Source organism: Carassius carassius, chromosome 39 (assembly GCF_963082965.1).
Source record: "Carassius carassius chromosome 39, fCarCar2.1, whole genome shotgun sequence".
NCBI lineage: Eukaryota > Metazoa > Chordata > Actinopteri > Cypriniformes > Cyprinidae > Carassius > Carassius carassius.
Window position 1 is genome coordinate 19043561 of NC_081793.1, and position 16655 is coordinate 19060215.

At 37.9% G+C, this 16655-nt stretch overlaps 1 protein-coding gene across 1 annotated transcript; it reads left to right on the plus strand.

The window, feature by feature from the left end:
* The first annotated feature begins 1487 nt into the window (after nt 1-1487).
* On the plus strand, nt 1488-16004 carry LOC132121552 (eomesodermin-like). The gene is made up of 6 exons (XM_059531065.1): nt 1488-2245; nt 10466-10620; nt 13357-13478; nt 13638-13796; nt 14137-14198; nt 14715-16004. The coding sequence occupies exons 1-6, from the start codon at nt 1713-1715 to the stop codon at nt 15508-15510; spliced, it is 1827 nt and encodes a 608-aa protein (XP_059387048.1). The 5' UTR covers nt 1488-1712; the 3' UTR covers nt 15511-16004.
* The last annotated feature ends 651 nt before the right edge of the window (nt 16005-16655 follow it).

Below are 16655 nucleotides of genomic sequence, written 5' to 3' on the forward strand. Positions count from 1 at the left end.
TTGTGCATACCATTTGTGTTCTGTATGGCCGTGGTGAACATTGCCTGCGGGAGATCAGCTTAACTAAGGCCTAAAAGGATCCTGTCACCCCACAGGGCAGGTGGAAAGTATAACGCCCCGGTCTTGTGGACGCGTCACTGGGGACAATACGCTATCATCCAGGGTGTCAACACCAATGAGCTCAACTGGTGACCTTGTGAGTTCACCTTGCTAGGAGAGACATAATCGTGTCATACCTGCACTTGGGGGACACTGTGTGTGTGTGTGTGTGTGTGTGTGTGTGTGTGTGTGTGTGTGTGTGTGTGTGTGTGTGTGTGTGTGTGTGTGTGTGTGTGTGTGTGTGTGTGTGTGTGCGTGCGTGTGTGTGTGTGTGTGTAAAGTTTGTTTGTATGTTGCCGTATATGGAGAACTGTGATTTTCTTTTAGTAATTCACACTTTTGAACGAATACACAGCAAAAAATTATATTACGTTTTACAAGACCGTACGTATTATTTATTTATTTTTTAAGTCATTAAAAAGTAGCAGAAGGAAAATATAACAAAACGAAGGCACTACATATTCTTTAGAATTATGCTTTTGAAGTAAAAATCATTGCCTTGTGAAATGAATTCCTAGAATCCCCTGTACAAACAATATCATTTTGTATTCTGTTTAAAAAGTCCCTTTCTTATTTTTTATATGTACACTATTTGAAGTTGCTGCTACATGATTTATATTGTATTATTTTAGTGTTATGTGTTACCCATCTTTATGTTATTGCAAGTTGTTGGAAAGTTGTTGCCAGCTGTTGGAAAAAGTGTATTGCTTATAGTGAACTTTAAGGCATTATATGTGTACACTTACTAAAATGCCATTCAATACTGCTGGAATAATTTTGTACATGTACAACAGAATGGTTAATGAAAATAAATAAATACATTTTAAAAAATCAGTGCATTCATGTAATATCTCATCCGTAAAACTTCATTAAAGATGCTCTTCTAGCGGCGGGGGGAAAATGCTGTGTGCATGAGTGAGAATGAATGTCATAAACATAAGTTTCAAAAACAAAAAAAAAATCTATTTAAAATAAGTAGGAAACGATTACTCACTGAGATTTTTATTTCATTAGGTCTTCCAGAAATTATTCATCAACACATCTAATGAGTTATATGAATTTAGTCTTAATATAATTTTTTTTTTTTTTTTAGTTGAAAGCTAATTTATTTTTATTAAAAACTAATACAAAATCGATTATTGAATACACACTCATACCTTGATGCGCGTAAAGAATTACTTGTTTTTAATCAGTACACACTCAGTGAATATACATTATAAAGATTGTTAAGTTCTATGTGAGTATCAAACTGAAGCCCCCGTAAACAGGGGAAGGCCCGTTCTCGCGCATCAAGCCTATCACGCACAGACTGAGTCTAAAGCCCACCTCCGGACCAATTACCATTCAAGATATGGATATATCATAGAGTCTTATCATGTGTTTCAAGTCCGATTCCTATTCCAAATACATAGTTGCAATGACTTCAACATATTAAGGTAAATCAAAATGAAGACTTCCCAAGTAGTTTAAAAGTAGATTTCACGCTGCACTTTGCAGACAAGCTCCACAACTTGCTGGCTATAGAGAGTTTGTGTTGAAGTCTTATTTTAAATGATAAAGCATACGGACGGTAAACCTATGACACCTCAAGTGAGTTCGGACCGGTGCTGCAGATGGGCTGCATAGGCAGGAATTTATTTCTCAATATGTTGAATGGAACAGACGCGCAAAGTTTCGCCAAAGACGCTGAACTGAACAGCCACTTGCACCGAAACCGCGACTTCCCGGACTTCAAAATGGGCATCCAAGACACGAGGTTTTACTACCAGGACTCGATTCCAAATGGACAGGACAGTTTGACGTTGCCGTTCCACGCTGAACATCACCAAAGCGCCGGAGCGCAGACTGGGAGGTTTTACGCATCGGCTCAGCTCAGCAGCTGTCACTTCACCAGCCGGAGCGGGACGGGACATACTTACGTTCCAGGCGGAGCCGATGCGTATTCTTCAGCCAACGGTAAAGACGTGTACCCGAGCGGCGCAGACGGCTACCCGGCGACTTTTCAGCACGGGTTCCCGCGAGCACCTATGTACTCTTTACCTGGTCTACAGGTGTCCGGGAAGACTCAAGTGCTCCTCAACAACTACCCGCTGTGGGCAAAGTTCCACAAGTACCAGACAGAGATGATCATAACGAAACAGGGACGGTAAGAATAGGCCTACTTATGGATTGCCCATATTTAATATATCATTAGTATAAACGTCATTATCAAGGTAAACATTTTGCACGCGATAACAGCATGGATCATAGGCTAATAAGAAACTGGTCAAACGCCATATATGAATGTTTATTCATCTTACTTATGTACTTATCTAAATACCAGCTGTGTCAGCCAGGGCATGAAATCGAGTCCTTGACATATGTGTCTTAAATTTAGAATCCTAATTAAAGAGATCTGTTGATCTGATCTTTTTTCGTCAGACCGCGACCTGGTTTCAGTTAATGCCAAAAGTAAACAAATACTGTAATTTGTCAAATTTTCTCACTTTGAAACATATCTGTCAAAAAGAAAAAAAATGGAATTGCCTCATTGACAGGAGTTTCCGAAAACTGATGATATTTTGGGTACGTTATTTTTTAATTAGCCTACTGAGAATAATGACGGCAATGTTCTGAAAGAATGCGATGATCAAAATTATAGTTATCATGCTTAGTGTGAGTGATAATACTGATTAAAAAAATAACACAAAACGCACTGTTAATTGAAAATATTGTGATTTACAAACCACTGGTGTTGTTCCCTAGAGACCCCAGGGAGGGAGGAAAGTGCTTGTGGGGACGTTTGACAGGTCACCGAGCATTAATATCTAAATATGTCCCTGATTATAATAATCTACAGATGTCTATTTTACAGCTGCTTTCAAGGCATAAACTATATAGTCATGGCATAATACAGATGTATAATGTTGACTGATAAAACTACATAATTGTTTCTTGGTAGGCCTTTATATGTCAGTTTAATAAAAAAAAATATTACATCTAAAAATTATTTATCGCAGATTCTTGAATATGATAAAAAACAACGCTAAAAATGAATAAAAAACACTGATCATACCTGTCACCATAAAAAGTATTCCTGTTAAAATGTATGGGAATTGACAGCATGCGAAACACTTACACTTTAAATCCATAGAAAGAGTTATTTAATATATATATATATATATATATATATATATATATATATATATATATATATATATATATATATATATTCAGAGGACAAAAAATGAACACTTGTGGTCTGAAATTTACTCAGCATTTTCAGCATGCATTTAATACATGAAATATTTATTAAATTAGATTTTAAGAAATAATATGCATTTTAAATATGGTACTGAAAGCAGGTCAAACCTTGAAACGGAAAGGTGACATTGTTCTCTGTCCTCTCAATGTTTTTACCACCGACTGAATTTCACATACTACTGCTACACCAATATTATATTATAGCAGTAAAATCCCGAGCATGATGTTGCTTAAAAAATTCCCACTGATGTCATAGTTAACACTTATAACTTTTAGTATTTTATTTTGTACAGTAATGTACCTTACTGTATGCACCACATAAAAACGAATCCTTCGTAATAAGTCGAAATCTTTGAAACAGAGATATGCATTTATTTTTTCTGAATATTATTATTATTTGTAGTTTGGTAGCTTTTACGCTGATATGCGTGCATCTGTGTGTACAGTACGATTGTTTGTGATGGTGTTAGTGTGTGAAGGCATGCCTTTGTAACCTGTAACCTACTAGCAGGTCCCTTGAAATCTTTTGCAAACCAACTTTATTCCTGTGCTCAAGGCATTCAGAATAAATACATTCAGAAAAACTGAAAATAAATGGTGCATATTATCTAGTTTATTAATGGTATACATTATAAAGATGTTACATATAAAATACTTTAAATCACCCTTGTATGTGCGAATAATAATTAAACAGACTGTTGTGAGAACTGAATAGCTTGTAGATTATTTAATATTTAACTTAAGCAAGAACACATTGTTTGTTTTAATTCCGCAAATCGATGATTACGTTTTTTGGCTCTGAATCCTGTTGGTATCTAATCTAGTGAAGTTATCTTTTCACACGCTGGGGACTGAGTCAGTTTATTTAAATAGGCACTATTTTTTTTGTGAATTATTATTACATTCTGGTTTTTATGGTTATTTTTATTGGTTCTCACTGCCAGTGAGTGTCAGAGCTCAGGTAATTCTGCCCAAGACGGGAAGTGTAAAAGCAAGGAGGAGGGGGTGGTGCATTTGGGGGTAAAGTTGGTTGAGCACCACTGAGACTCTGATGGCCATACACTTCAGTGGTGGTAGCTTTGAAGTGCAGGAAATGAAGGAAGGCACTTTCTTCCCCTCTCTCTCTCTCTCTCTCTCTCTCTCTCTCTCTCTCTCTATATATATATATATATATATATATATATATATATCTATCTCTCTCTCTCGCTTTTTCTTTGCTTTCTCTCCTCTGGTCTGGTACCTTGTGAGCGCAGTGATGCACATTTCCTGAGGTGCAGTCCGAGTCAAGGCTTTGAAATGCACTGTGAGGCCCATAGCCTGAGACGAGAGCAGAGGTCTTCGGCCCTTTTGAAGTCAAACTTTAAAACTGGCCCCTAGCCTCACCCCTGCCACCAGGTTTCACAAACTTAAACAGGCATGAGGCCACCAGCTCTAAACATAGATTGGTGTAGGTGAGTGTTGTTTTGCTTATATGCTAGTCTGAGATCCAAATAAGGCAGCAAGTTAGTGCCAGACTAATGAATGGACTGAAAATGTTTCATCACAGAACATCAGTGGGAGGGATATGAAACCACAGATTATCCATTCCACTGCATGTTCAGTGGCTGATCGATACTAGAGTGAAAGAAAAGTGTCTTGTCAAACACATCTACAACATGCCTAAAAAAAGAGGAACTAGGGTTTTTCACTGTCATTTTAAAAGTCAGTATATATAGGTCTAAGAGATATTCGGGCCTCAGGTGCTTGCATAGGAGATGTGAATCAGTAGGTTCTTCGTAGGTTTGGTGGAGGAGTCATGGGTTTGTGCATTGTGTGTAATTAAAGATGTCTTTCTGCTTCAGTGGATTCACATGTCTCATATTTAACACCACAAAAAGCTTAACATTTTCAAAGCATTTGCTTATACTAGTGAGGTCTAAAAATGATTAGTGAAACTTTTAGAACCTTCTTAACACTTTCGATACTTACATAAAGCATTATCACCTCATGATATAGTTAAATACACTGCACAATGAGTACAAACCATGCAGTACATTAATCATTTATCAGTGCCCCCAAAAATGAAAGTTCTGTCACCCTCCCTCATGTTGTTCCAAACTTGTATGACTAACCCGTCTCTTTTGGAGCATGAAAATTTTTTTGAGAAATTTCTCTGTGTTTGTTTGTTTGTGTTTTGTTTTTCCACAAAAGATGCTTGGTTACCTACATTCTTCAAAATATCTTATTTTTTCCATTCTGCAGAAGGTATAAAGTAAATGATGATGAATGAGTGAACTATCCTTTTAAGAATGCATTAATTCCATTAATTAAAAAATTAAATTTTAGTCCTACTTCAACATTTAGTTAGTTGCAATTGCTTTGTAATTATTTGTGAAATTTACTGGCAGTTTCTGAGTGAAAATTATTTCAAATTTAATTCTTACCACATTAAAATAATATTTTTTTTATTTTTTATATTAACAAACCAAGTGGCATCTGTAAACCCTCTAACTAGCTTTTTTACTGGGCCATTTTTTTCAATTACTTAAAGATGTCGAGGTGATTTTAGTGGATGTAGAAAGATAAAGTGTTTAATATTTTATTACATAATAATACATTTTTATATGTTCTACATATACTTTCTGGGGCTACTATATAGGCATGTATGAAGATTTACAGCAAGAGCAACCCATTTAATATCAGTGCATCATTTTAATTAATATTCTTGACTTAGTCCAGGCTCTGCATAAAATACAGTCTATCCCCCTGCACCACTCAAGGTCTTTCTGCCTGTAGCATTTGAGCTTTCTTTCTTTCATTTTTCAACTAACAATAACTTCCTGTTCAGCTGTATATGGAGTATGCAGCCTTCCTGCAAAAAGTCAGACCTCAGAATCAACAACTTGTTGAATCGCCTTCGCTGAGGCTGTGTATGTAATTTCAGCAGAATCCCATTAAGCAGCTTTGACAGAAACAGATAAGTTGTGACAGTAGCACATCAGTAGAACATCATCAAGATCAAAGGGATCGCATGTAGCTGTGGTTGCTGCCTGCTCCATTTCCAGCCACTGTTTTTTAGCAGCCTTGATACAAGCTCATCACTATGATGGTTCTCCAACATCAGCAAATATATTGTGGTTTCTGAATGTAACCACATTCACAAAATACCTTAACATTCCATGCTTACTGTACATGTCAGTCTGCTTCTGACAAGTTTGATATTTTACATTTATGTATAAAAAAGTGAACACAAAAACAGCTAGACCGGCGCGTTTTCAGTATCAAGACTAAGAGGATGACATAAACTGGACCTGAACTGCTGTCCTGGTGAATTAGTGACAGTAAGCCCTTCACCAGTCGATATCCATCCAGTTTTTTTGAATGTCCCTTCCTGTCTTTTTTGCTCTGCAGTGTTGCCCTGATCTCATTAAGCAGTTCTTCTGCTAAGGGGAAACACGTATATGTATGGAAAACTGTACCTTCCTAATGTCCTAGACAGCAGAGGAGGCATTTTTGTTTTGGCAACCACCTACTACCGTGTTCACGGCTCCATCACTGAGTCAAGGAGTGGCAGATAAGTTTCCAAAGGTTAACCACTAACTTTTTGTCGTAAACCTTAACCACCCACTCATGCAAAACATTCCTCTCAGTGGCAAACCCACTGGTTTCCCCCTGTCCAGGTACTGATTTCTTATAAATGTCTCATTTTAAATAAGCATGACAATTTCTGAGGCTCAGTCAGATTAGGAAAGTGACTGCCACAGGCGGTATAGTTATAACTCAGAGTGAGGGGGTAACGCATGAGCGTTGAATGATACAGAGACGATTTTGGTTTCTGTTTTCACTTATATTGACAACTGATGTGGAAGAAGAAACCCTTCACCTGCTTGGTCTCTTCACCACCACAAGGCCCCACAATGCCAGGGCTACATCTGAGAATGATGATTGATTACAGCTGCCCATGGGTGGGCAGGGTTTGCTACCCTGTTACAAATGAGTGTCATCGTCCTCATACTCTGATCCTCGATAGCGTCTTTTACCCTACTTGAAAAGAGAAATTGTGAAACTGAACTTATTTCAGTATCTCTTAATTCTCTTTCAAAGCGGTCTCCTTTATCATCCCTTTCCACTTTGTGAAGGAAGTGTAACTTCTTGGAAACACAAAATTAACTATTTATCAGAATGTGCAAGATGCGCTTTTGCTTAGAACAAAAGGAGACTGTGGCTATGAGCTGTCAAATGTAAAAAATGACAAAAGGTTCAGACAAATAACAATGTACAGATATGGTTTTATAAAACTTTCCCTCAACTGTAGTTCAGAGAAACATCTTACACTTTTACATCTGCATCACATGTGCATAATTAGCATTTTTGGGTGCACTATTTCTTTAAATGATATACATAATTGCCAAACTTTAACTCTAATGTGTGTTTTAATCATAAATAGTTGTTTTAACATGGTTTTAGGGAGAGATTTGCTAGGTTTGTTACTTAGACTTACAGGACATTGTTAAAAAAAATTGGCGTCTGTAAGATTTTCGAATGCTTTTGAAATAAGCTTCTTATAATCACCAAGGCTGAATTTATTTTGAATCAAAAATTGAATAAAATAGTAATATTGTGAATTATAACTACAATTTAAAATAACTGTTTAGTATTTTATTATATTTTAAGATGCAATTTATTCCTCTGATGACAAAGCAAAATTTTTAGCAGCCATTACTCTGGCCTTCAGTGTCACATGATCCTTTGATTTGGAAACAATTCGTTCCAAGCAAGCTTGGAGCAAACCCCTCCCTTTCATAAGCCTACTCTGCACTGATTGGTCAGCTGGCCATGTCTGTTGTGACTGGCACATAGAGGAGTCCTTGAGCCAGTTAGTCAGCCCTACCATTGACAAAGCACTTACATAAAAGAATAACATAGTGCTCCAATCCATTCTTATAATAATGACATAAAATATAAAACCACTTATGGAAGTGAATCGTGACCACAGTTAATGTTTAGCTGCTAAACTGGGAAAACTTAAAACAATAATGGTGGATATGTTATCCAAGTGCTAAACCAAACAGTTTGTAAACCAAAATATGCAAAATATGTGTATAAATGACAGACAAAAGATGCTCTGTTTTAACTTTTAATCAGATCGCAGAACAGCTGTATCACTGGAGCACCAGCCTAACCTAACCTCTCCTGCATTAACCCTATAACTGCCGGTGCAGCAAAATAAACAGCAATTTCACTATGATTATAAAGTCTGTGCGCTGCACTACATTATTTTTAAATAAAGTAATTAGAACAACATCAGTCTACAATAATGGACACATTCTTAGGAAATAGTGGGTTCACAGTAAATTATCAGAACTACTTCAGTAAGACATTAATATCGTGCTTTACTTGGAAACCTAAAGCTGCATTAGATACATCATTACATCACATATTGGCACAAAAACTTACTTACGGGTTGTGGTTCAGAGAGCTTGTTAGTCCAAATGAAGATAAGAAACCAAGGAAGATCAAAGCCAAGATTAGAGAAGCAGTCCACAGTAAAATTACATGCACACAAAAAAAGCTTCGAATTGTATTTCTGTGGTATCCTTGAACACAGCATCTTCTCGACATTATGTAAATACACTAACTAGTTGACATGTTTGTGGGCAGGTCAGAGTGTTCATATTTCACGGGCAGGTGGAGATTATGCAAATGTGTTACCCAGTGACGGATAAGTGACGGTAACAGGCAAAAGATTCGAAAATATTCAGAACCGACTCTCTCTTTTGAGAGACAATATCTTTATTTATCACGCACTTTTTAATGATGAACAACTTTTCAGATTCTTTTCATTTAAGGATAGCTACATTGTAAACTGCAATATATATATATATATACGAACTGCAAAACGCATCCTTTGTGAAAGCACATCGAGTCCGTGCTGCACCACATATGTAACACACACAGACTGCATACGCACTGCAGACAGAGTATGTGTGAAACAGGCGTGAGCATGGCCGTAGCTGGGGTCAGCGGTGCCCCGGTGAAGGTTGTACCACTGGGCCCTGTTTGAAATTGTTTAATTTGTATGTTCATTTAATTTTATTTATTTGTGCTATTTACACAATGTTTAAGTTTTTTCAAGTTTGTAGTTGTCAAGGTACAGAAACCAAATAATTAAATGTAAAATAGCACTGGATAGTCTTCAATGTAAAAATGAAATATACAATCAAACCTACATTTATTCAGACACCTTCAACATTTCTTACATTATTACAGTTTTGCTATATATATATCAAAAATTATATATGGTGTCTGAATAATGTTTGGTTTGACTGTTAAAACTACAAAGTAATTCAGTCAAGAGCAGTGAGTGATTTTTATTTTCTTGGATTAACATTACAGCAGCCAGTAGCTAAATTAGGCGCTGTCACTTTAAGAGACGATGAACGCATCCAATATAATACACATCCCATTTTTTTCCTCAACTGTTTACTTTCACTTAAGAAATAACTGACAGCGATAACGGCCCACCACTAATATATATATATATATATATATATATATATATATATTATATATTTAAAAACCCATATAACCTGCTCTATAAATATAAAACTTTTGTATCATTGTAAAAAGTCTTTACTGTCAATTTTGGTCACAATGTAATTAAATAAAATGTATTTATTAAAAAAATAATAATTTAAAAAATCTGACCCCCATATGCTCTTCTCAATTGGAAAAACATGTCGAGTTTCACACATCAAGCATACAGCCATAGGAGACAGAGCAAGAGAGAGTGAGAGATTTTTATAAACATACTTACAACCTAAATCCATTCTGAGCCATATACAAATTATTTGGTGTGTATCCAATTCATGGAACTGATACAGACACAGATATGAGCAGACAACTGCACTTGAGTGTCACCTAACAAGAGCATCCGGCTGAGGGGAAACATACAAGCATGAGCAGTAGCCCGCAACTGTTGAATATATTGAATGAGAGGCAGCCATGTAGCATAGACGTCATCTCTAGAGTGTATTAGTGAGACTGAAAGCGTAATGTAAATGAATAAAAAAGTATACATTTACATATAAAAAAAAAGTATACAAAAATCTTATTTTGTGTTTTCTGATCTGTCTGTTAACAGGAGGATGTTCCCTTTCCTCAGCTTTAACATCAACTCACTGGAGCCCTCAGCTCATTATAACATATACGTGGACGTGGTTCTTGCTGACCAGCATCACTGGAGGTACCAAGGAGGCAAATGGGTCCAGTGCGGCAAGACAGAAGGCAACATGCCAGGTACCCGACAGTCACATGGTGCATTTTTCTGCACACTATCTACTTTTACACCCTACAAACAAGATAAATATCTTTATCTCCATTGTGGTTTTTGCAGTGTGAGTCTTTTCTGAGCTGTGCAAAAAGTTTCACATACCAATAGCTCTGTCTTTTTGTGGCTAGAAGTGCATGAGTGTTTCTGATACCACTGTATGCCACAATCAGAGGAACCTATAAGCATGCGGCCCACCACAATAGCTCTGCACTGCAACTGCTGTTCAAGGGTGAATGCATAGTAGTGTGAGTGTGCATTTGGCAGTGCACTCGTAATTGGCTTATACCAATCATTACAAAGTAAAAGCATTTTAATTGGAAATGCTCATACTTCTGCCTGTTTTAACCAAGTGTTTCCAAAACTCCTGACATTTCCTTGCCTAAATTTGAACTTTTATAATTATAATAATTGAATCATATGATAAATTTGTTTTTTAGAAAAGTATGAAAAATAATAAATGTAATAATACAACCCGAATTCCGGAAAAGTTGGGACGTTTTTTAAATTTCAATAAAATGAAAACTAAAGGAATTTCAAATCACATGAGCCAATATTTTATTCACAATAGAACATAGATAACGTAGCAAATGTTTAAACTGAGAAATTTTACACTTTTATCCACTTAATTAGCTCATTTAAAATTTAATGCCTGCTACAGGTCTCAAAAAAGTTAGCACGGGGGCAACAAATGGCTAAAAAAGCAAGCAGTTTTGAAAAGATTCAGCTGGGAGAACATCTAGTGATTAATTAAGTTAATTGATATCAGGTCTGTAACATGATTAGCTATAAAAGCTTTGTCTTAGAGAAGCAGAGTCTCTCAGAAGTAAAGATGGGCAGAGGCTCTCCAATCTGTGAAAGACTGCGTAAAAAAATTGTGGAAAACTTTAAAAACAATGTTCCTCAACGTCAAATTGCAAAGGCTTTGCAAATCTCATCATCTACAGTGCATAACATCATCAAAAGATTCAGAGAAACTGGAGAAATCTCTGTGCGTAAGGGACAAGGCCGGAGACCTTTATTGGATGCCCGTGGTCTTCGGGCTCTCAGACGACACTGCATCACTCATCGGCATGATTGTATCAATGACATTACTAAATGGGCCCAGGAATACTTTCAGAAACCACTGTCGGTAAACACAATCCGCCGTGCCATCAGCAGATGCCAACTAAAGCTCTATCATGCAAAAAGGAAGCCATATGTGAACATGGTCCAGAAGCGCCGTCGTGTCCTGTGGGCCAAGGCTCATTTAAAATGGACTATTTCAAAGTGGAATAGTGTTTTATGGTCAGACGAGTCCAAATTTGACATTCTTGTTGGAAATCACGGACGCCGTGTCCTCCGGGCTAGAGAGGAGGGAGACCTTCCAGCATGTTATCTGCTTTCAGTTCAAAAGCCAGCATCTCTGATGGTATAGGGGTGCATAAGTGCATACGGTATGGGCAGCTTGCATGTTTTGGAAGGCTCTGTGAATGCTAAAAGGTATATAAAGGTTTTAGAGCAACATATGCTTCCCTCCAAACAACGTCTATTTCAGGGAAGGCCTTGTTTATTTCAGCAGGACAATGCAAAACCACATACTGCAGCTATAACAACAGCATGGCTTCGTCGTAGAAGAGTCCGGGTGCTAACCTGGCCTGCCTGCAGTCCAGATCTTTCACCTATAGAGAACATTTGGCGCATCATTAAACGAAAAATACGTCAAAGACGACCACGAACTCTTCAGCAGCTGGAAATCTATATAAGGCAAGAATGGGACCAAATTCCAACAGCAAAACTCCAGCAACTCATAGCCTCAATGCCCAGACGTCTTCAAACTGTTTTGAAAAGAAAAGGAGATGCTACACCATGGTAAACATGCCCCGTCCCAACTATTTTGAGACCTGTAGCAGAAATCTAAATTGAAATGAGCTCATTTTGTGCATAAAATTGTAAACTTTCTCAGTTTAAACATTTGCTATGTTATCTATGTTCTATTGTGAATAAAATATTGGCTCATGTGATTTGAAAGTCTTTTAGTTTTCATTTTATTAAAATTTAAAAAACGTCCCAACTTTTCCGGAATTCGGGTTGTAATAATAAATAATAAATTTTTACAAATGTAAAAATAATAATGACGATAATAATAATTAAAGAAAATATATAAAATATAGACTACCATGAAAAATTTTGCGGTCAGTAAGAGTTTTAAATTAATATTTTTATTCAGCAAGGATGCATTAAACTGATCAAAAGTGACAGTAAAGACTCTTAATAAGTAGATTGTTACGAAACTTTTTGTTTCAAATAAATGCTGTTCTTTTGAATGTTCCGTTCACCAAAGAACCCTATAAAATGTATAAAAGCATCCACAAAAATATTAAGCAGCTTTAATAATAAGAAATGTTTCCTGAGCACCAAATCAGTATATTAGAATGATTTCTGATGGATCATGTGACAGAGAGTTATTCGGCTTCAGGAATAAATTACATTTTAAAATATATTAAAATAAACAATAAAAACAAAAAAAGAAACAACAATTTAATTTCAAAATATAACTTTTTTTTTAATGCAGCCTTGGTAAGCATAAGAGACTTCTTTCAAAAATTACCCCAAACATAAACTGTATTTTAAATGGTGCATATCAATAAAATAATTTGTCATTGAATATTTCATTTGCATTCAGCACCTATATATTTATGCTTAAGTGCTTCTTTTTTTTACAGGAAACAGAATGTATATGCACCCAGACTCTCCCAACACTGGGAATCACTGGATGAGACAGGAAGTTTCCTTTGGCAAACTGAAACTTACCAACAACAAAGGCAGCTCTAACAATGTAGCACAGGTAATATACTAATAAACTCCTACAGTAAAGCAGTCTTACTGCATCAGACCGGACTCATCTGTGTTGACATTAGAGATTACACTTACCATTCAGGTTGAATTTATAACACTATAGCATATCTGCACTATTTCTCTAACAATTGCATTGCTTGAAAAACAGATGATAGTGCTGCAGTCGCTTCATAAATACCAACCACGTCTTCACATAGTGGAGGTAAAAGAGGATGGAACGGAGGACCCCTTTCTGACCTCAAAAACTCAGACGTTTGTCTTTCCTGAGACTCAGTTTATTGCCGTCACTGCCTACCAGAATGCAGATGTAAGTCACCTCATCTGAACGCATCATACAGTGGGTTATTTTTTTGTTAATCAGATTGCAACTGCCACATAACCACTGCTTACAGCGAACAAAGATTCATGTAATCACAGTGTGGGATGTTTTATGTCTGCAATTAGAGTCTGTGATGTCTGTAAAGTGTTGTTTATGTGCTGAAGATGTTAAGTCTGATAGTAGGAAACAGTATGAGTGTAATTCATAAATTATTTCGTAATGGCAGTGATCTATCAGTCTATCTATGCTTCCTGTGCCCATATGGCTTTACTCTTACCCCCTATCTCTGCCTTTTCTCCAACCTCTTCCCCTGCCATTTCTTTCACAGATCACTCAGCTGAAAATAGATCACAACCCTTTTGCTAAAGGTTTCCGGGACAATTATGATGCGTAAGTAATCTATCTATCTATCTATCTATCTATCTATCTATCTATCTATCTATCTATCTATCTATCTACAGAATTTGTCTATTTATCTATAAGCCTATGAGCCTTCAAACTTCAAGACATCATTCAATCATCTTCTTCCAACATTCAATCCCATTTGCCTCGTAAATTCAATTTCAATGAAGTTTCAGGAACTGCATTCTCAGTTTAATTAATAGTGCAATATTATTAACATTAACATGTTAACATTTCGGAAGGGGTTTTGTCAGTTGAAGTTGAAGTATGGGGGTGGTGTTAGCGCAGTGGATAAGACGCATGCCTGTGGTGTGGGATACCCGGGTTCGAATCCACTGTGAACCGCCAGTGTGTCCCTGAGCAAGACACTTAACCCCTAGTTGCTCCAGAGGCGTGCGACCTCTGACATATATAGCAATTGTAAGTCGCTTTGGATAAAAGCGTCAGCTAAATGAATGAATGAAATGAAAAAGTTGACCTTTGACCATCTATTTTCTCATGTAGGCTGTACGCACCTCCTGACTCAGACCGCTTTACGCCTTCCCCAACCGAGAGCCAGCAGCTCCTTCCAGGCAGTTGTTACCCTCACCAGCCATACCTGTCTGATCAGTACATGAGCCCCCTGCCTCAGAGTCGTTTCTACAGCCGGGAACCAGTCAGCATGACCCAGCAGTGCCCCAAAGACCCTGCAGCCAGCCCTCACAGCCGCTTTTACCTGCCCAGCCAGCAGGGGGTGCCGCCAAACCGCCTTGACTTTAATGCGTACGAAAGCGAATACACTTCCAACAGCATCTACAAGCCGTTTCCAATTCAAACATCCCCACACCACCCTCTAGGCTACTACTCTGAAAGCCCCTTTGCTTCCGGGCCGGTTTCTGGTGCCAACACAGGAGCGTGGAGCTCAGGACGGCCCTCAACACAGTACCTTAATCACCCACACCACAGTAAACCCGGGTCCAGCCTCGGCTGGTTCCGAGCAATCTCATCCCCAGCTACATCTTCATCTCCCTCAGCAGTGAACTCACGTTTCCGTTCCCCCCCATTGCTCCTGGATCCCCAGCCCCAGCCTCTGCTCCAAGACAAGTCCAAAGAGTCTGGGGAGGACGCCTGGATAGAAGCCCCCTCAGTTAAATCGGTGGACTCAGCTGACTCAGGTTTGTTTGAGGGAGGAGAGAGTAAGAAGAGGCGCGTGTCGCCTTACACGTCCAGCACAGAAAATTCCCCTCCCAACCGCAGCGCAGAGGTTTGCGAAAAGGACAATTGCAGTGATGCAGGCTACTACGGCTTCTACACCCACTGAAGACCAGCACTCAGACTGTGCTCCCGCTGTCTTCCACCCACCGTCTGTCTGCATGGCCTGAGACACAGGGATCAAGCTCTCTGTGAAAGTAGCTACAGTGCCAGGTGTTAGGTGGACTGTCTGTGCTTCGTGTTCCCTGTGTTAGATGTTTGGGGGTCATGTGGAGGTGTTCTGAAGGTCACTGTCACACAAACACCGAAGTCAATGTGACTGCGCTGAGACACTGGCCTGGAGACACACAGACAAACAGAACCGTGTGACTTTAGCAGCTGAAGATTTCACAGCACACCTGCTGTCCACTCCCCCAAATGAACTGTCTCTGCCCCCCTCATCAGCCACAGACAAAAAAACACCTCACAAAAACCCACACGCCACATGCACGCTCAAACAAACAATCAAATCACATTCACATGGGTCTTTAAAATGTGGACTTAGAGGTATATTTCACAGAAAAAAGAAAAAGTCCAACATGTTATGATCATTTCAAACCCAGCTGACTTTTTGTCTGTAACACAAAGATATTTTTTAAGAAATCACAACAAATTGCTTTCAAGCTTCAAGGATGCAAAATCACTATAAAAATAGTTCCTTCAACTCATGTGCTGCATGTCAGGTCATCTAAAGATTTATGATTGCTTTGGATGAGAAAAAACTGCCTGGAATTTAAGTCTGACATCATCTGATTCTGACAATCATCTGACATCGCTTATTCTTTCATGGACACACCAAAGGAAATGTCTGTTTCTCACCCAAAGCTATTGTACACAATTAACATTCTGTTGTTATTTGATGAATGATCTCATTGGAAATAACATCAGAAATTTACATATTAAGCAGAAGAATTATATTTAAACAGATTAATGTTGCATGCACTTGTGTGCTGCATACACAGCTTTAATACCTTTTGCTTCTGAATGCGAGCCTTCATTACAGTACAACATTTGTGTGTCCAGTCAATCCCAAAATGCACCCCTACAGGGAGCACAATCAATAAGCACATTAAAGCCCAGGCCACTCAGACAACACATGCTGGAAATAAAATAGCCATGATGTCTGACAAAACATGGCTGTATGCACCAGCTGGAATTCCATCCTTTAATAGACAGACATAATATGATTAATAGAATGCATGAGTTATTATACAT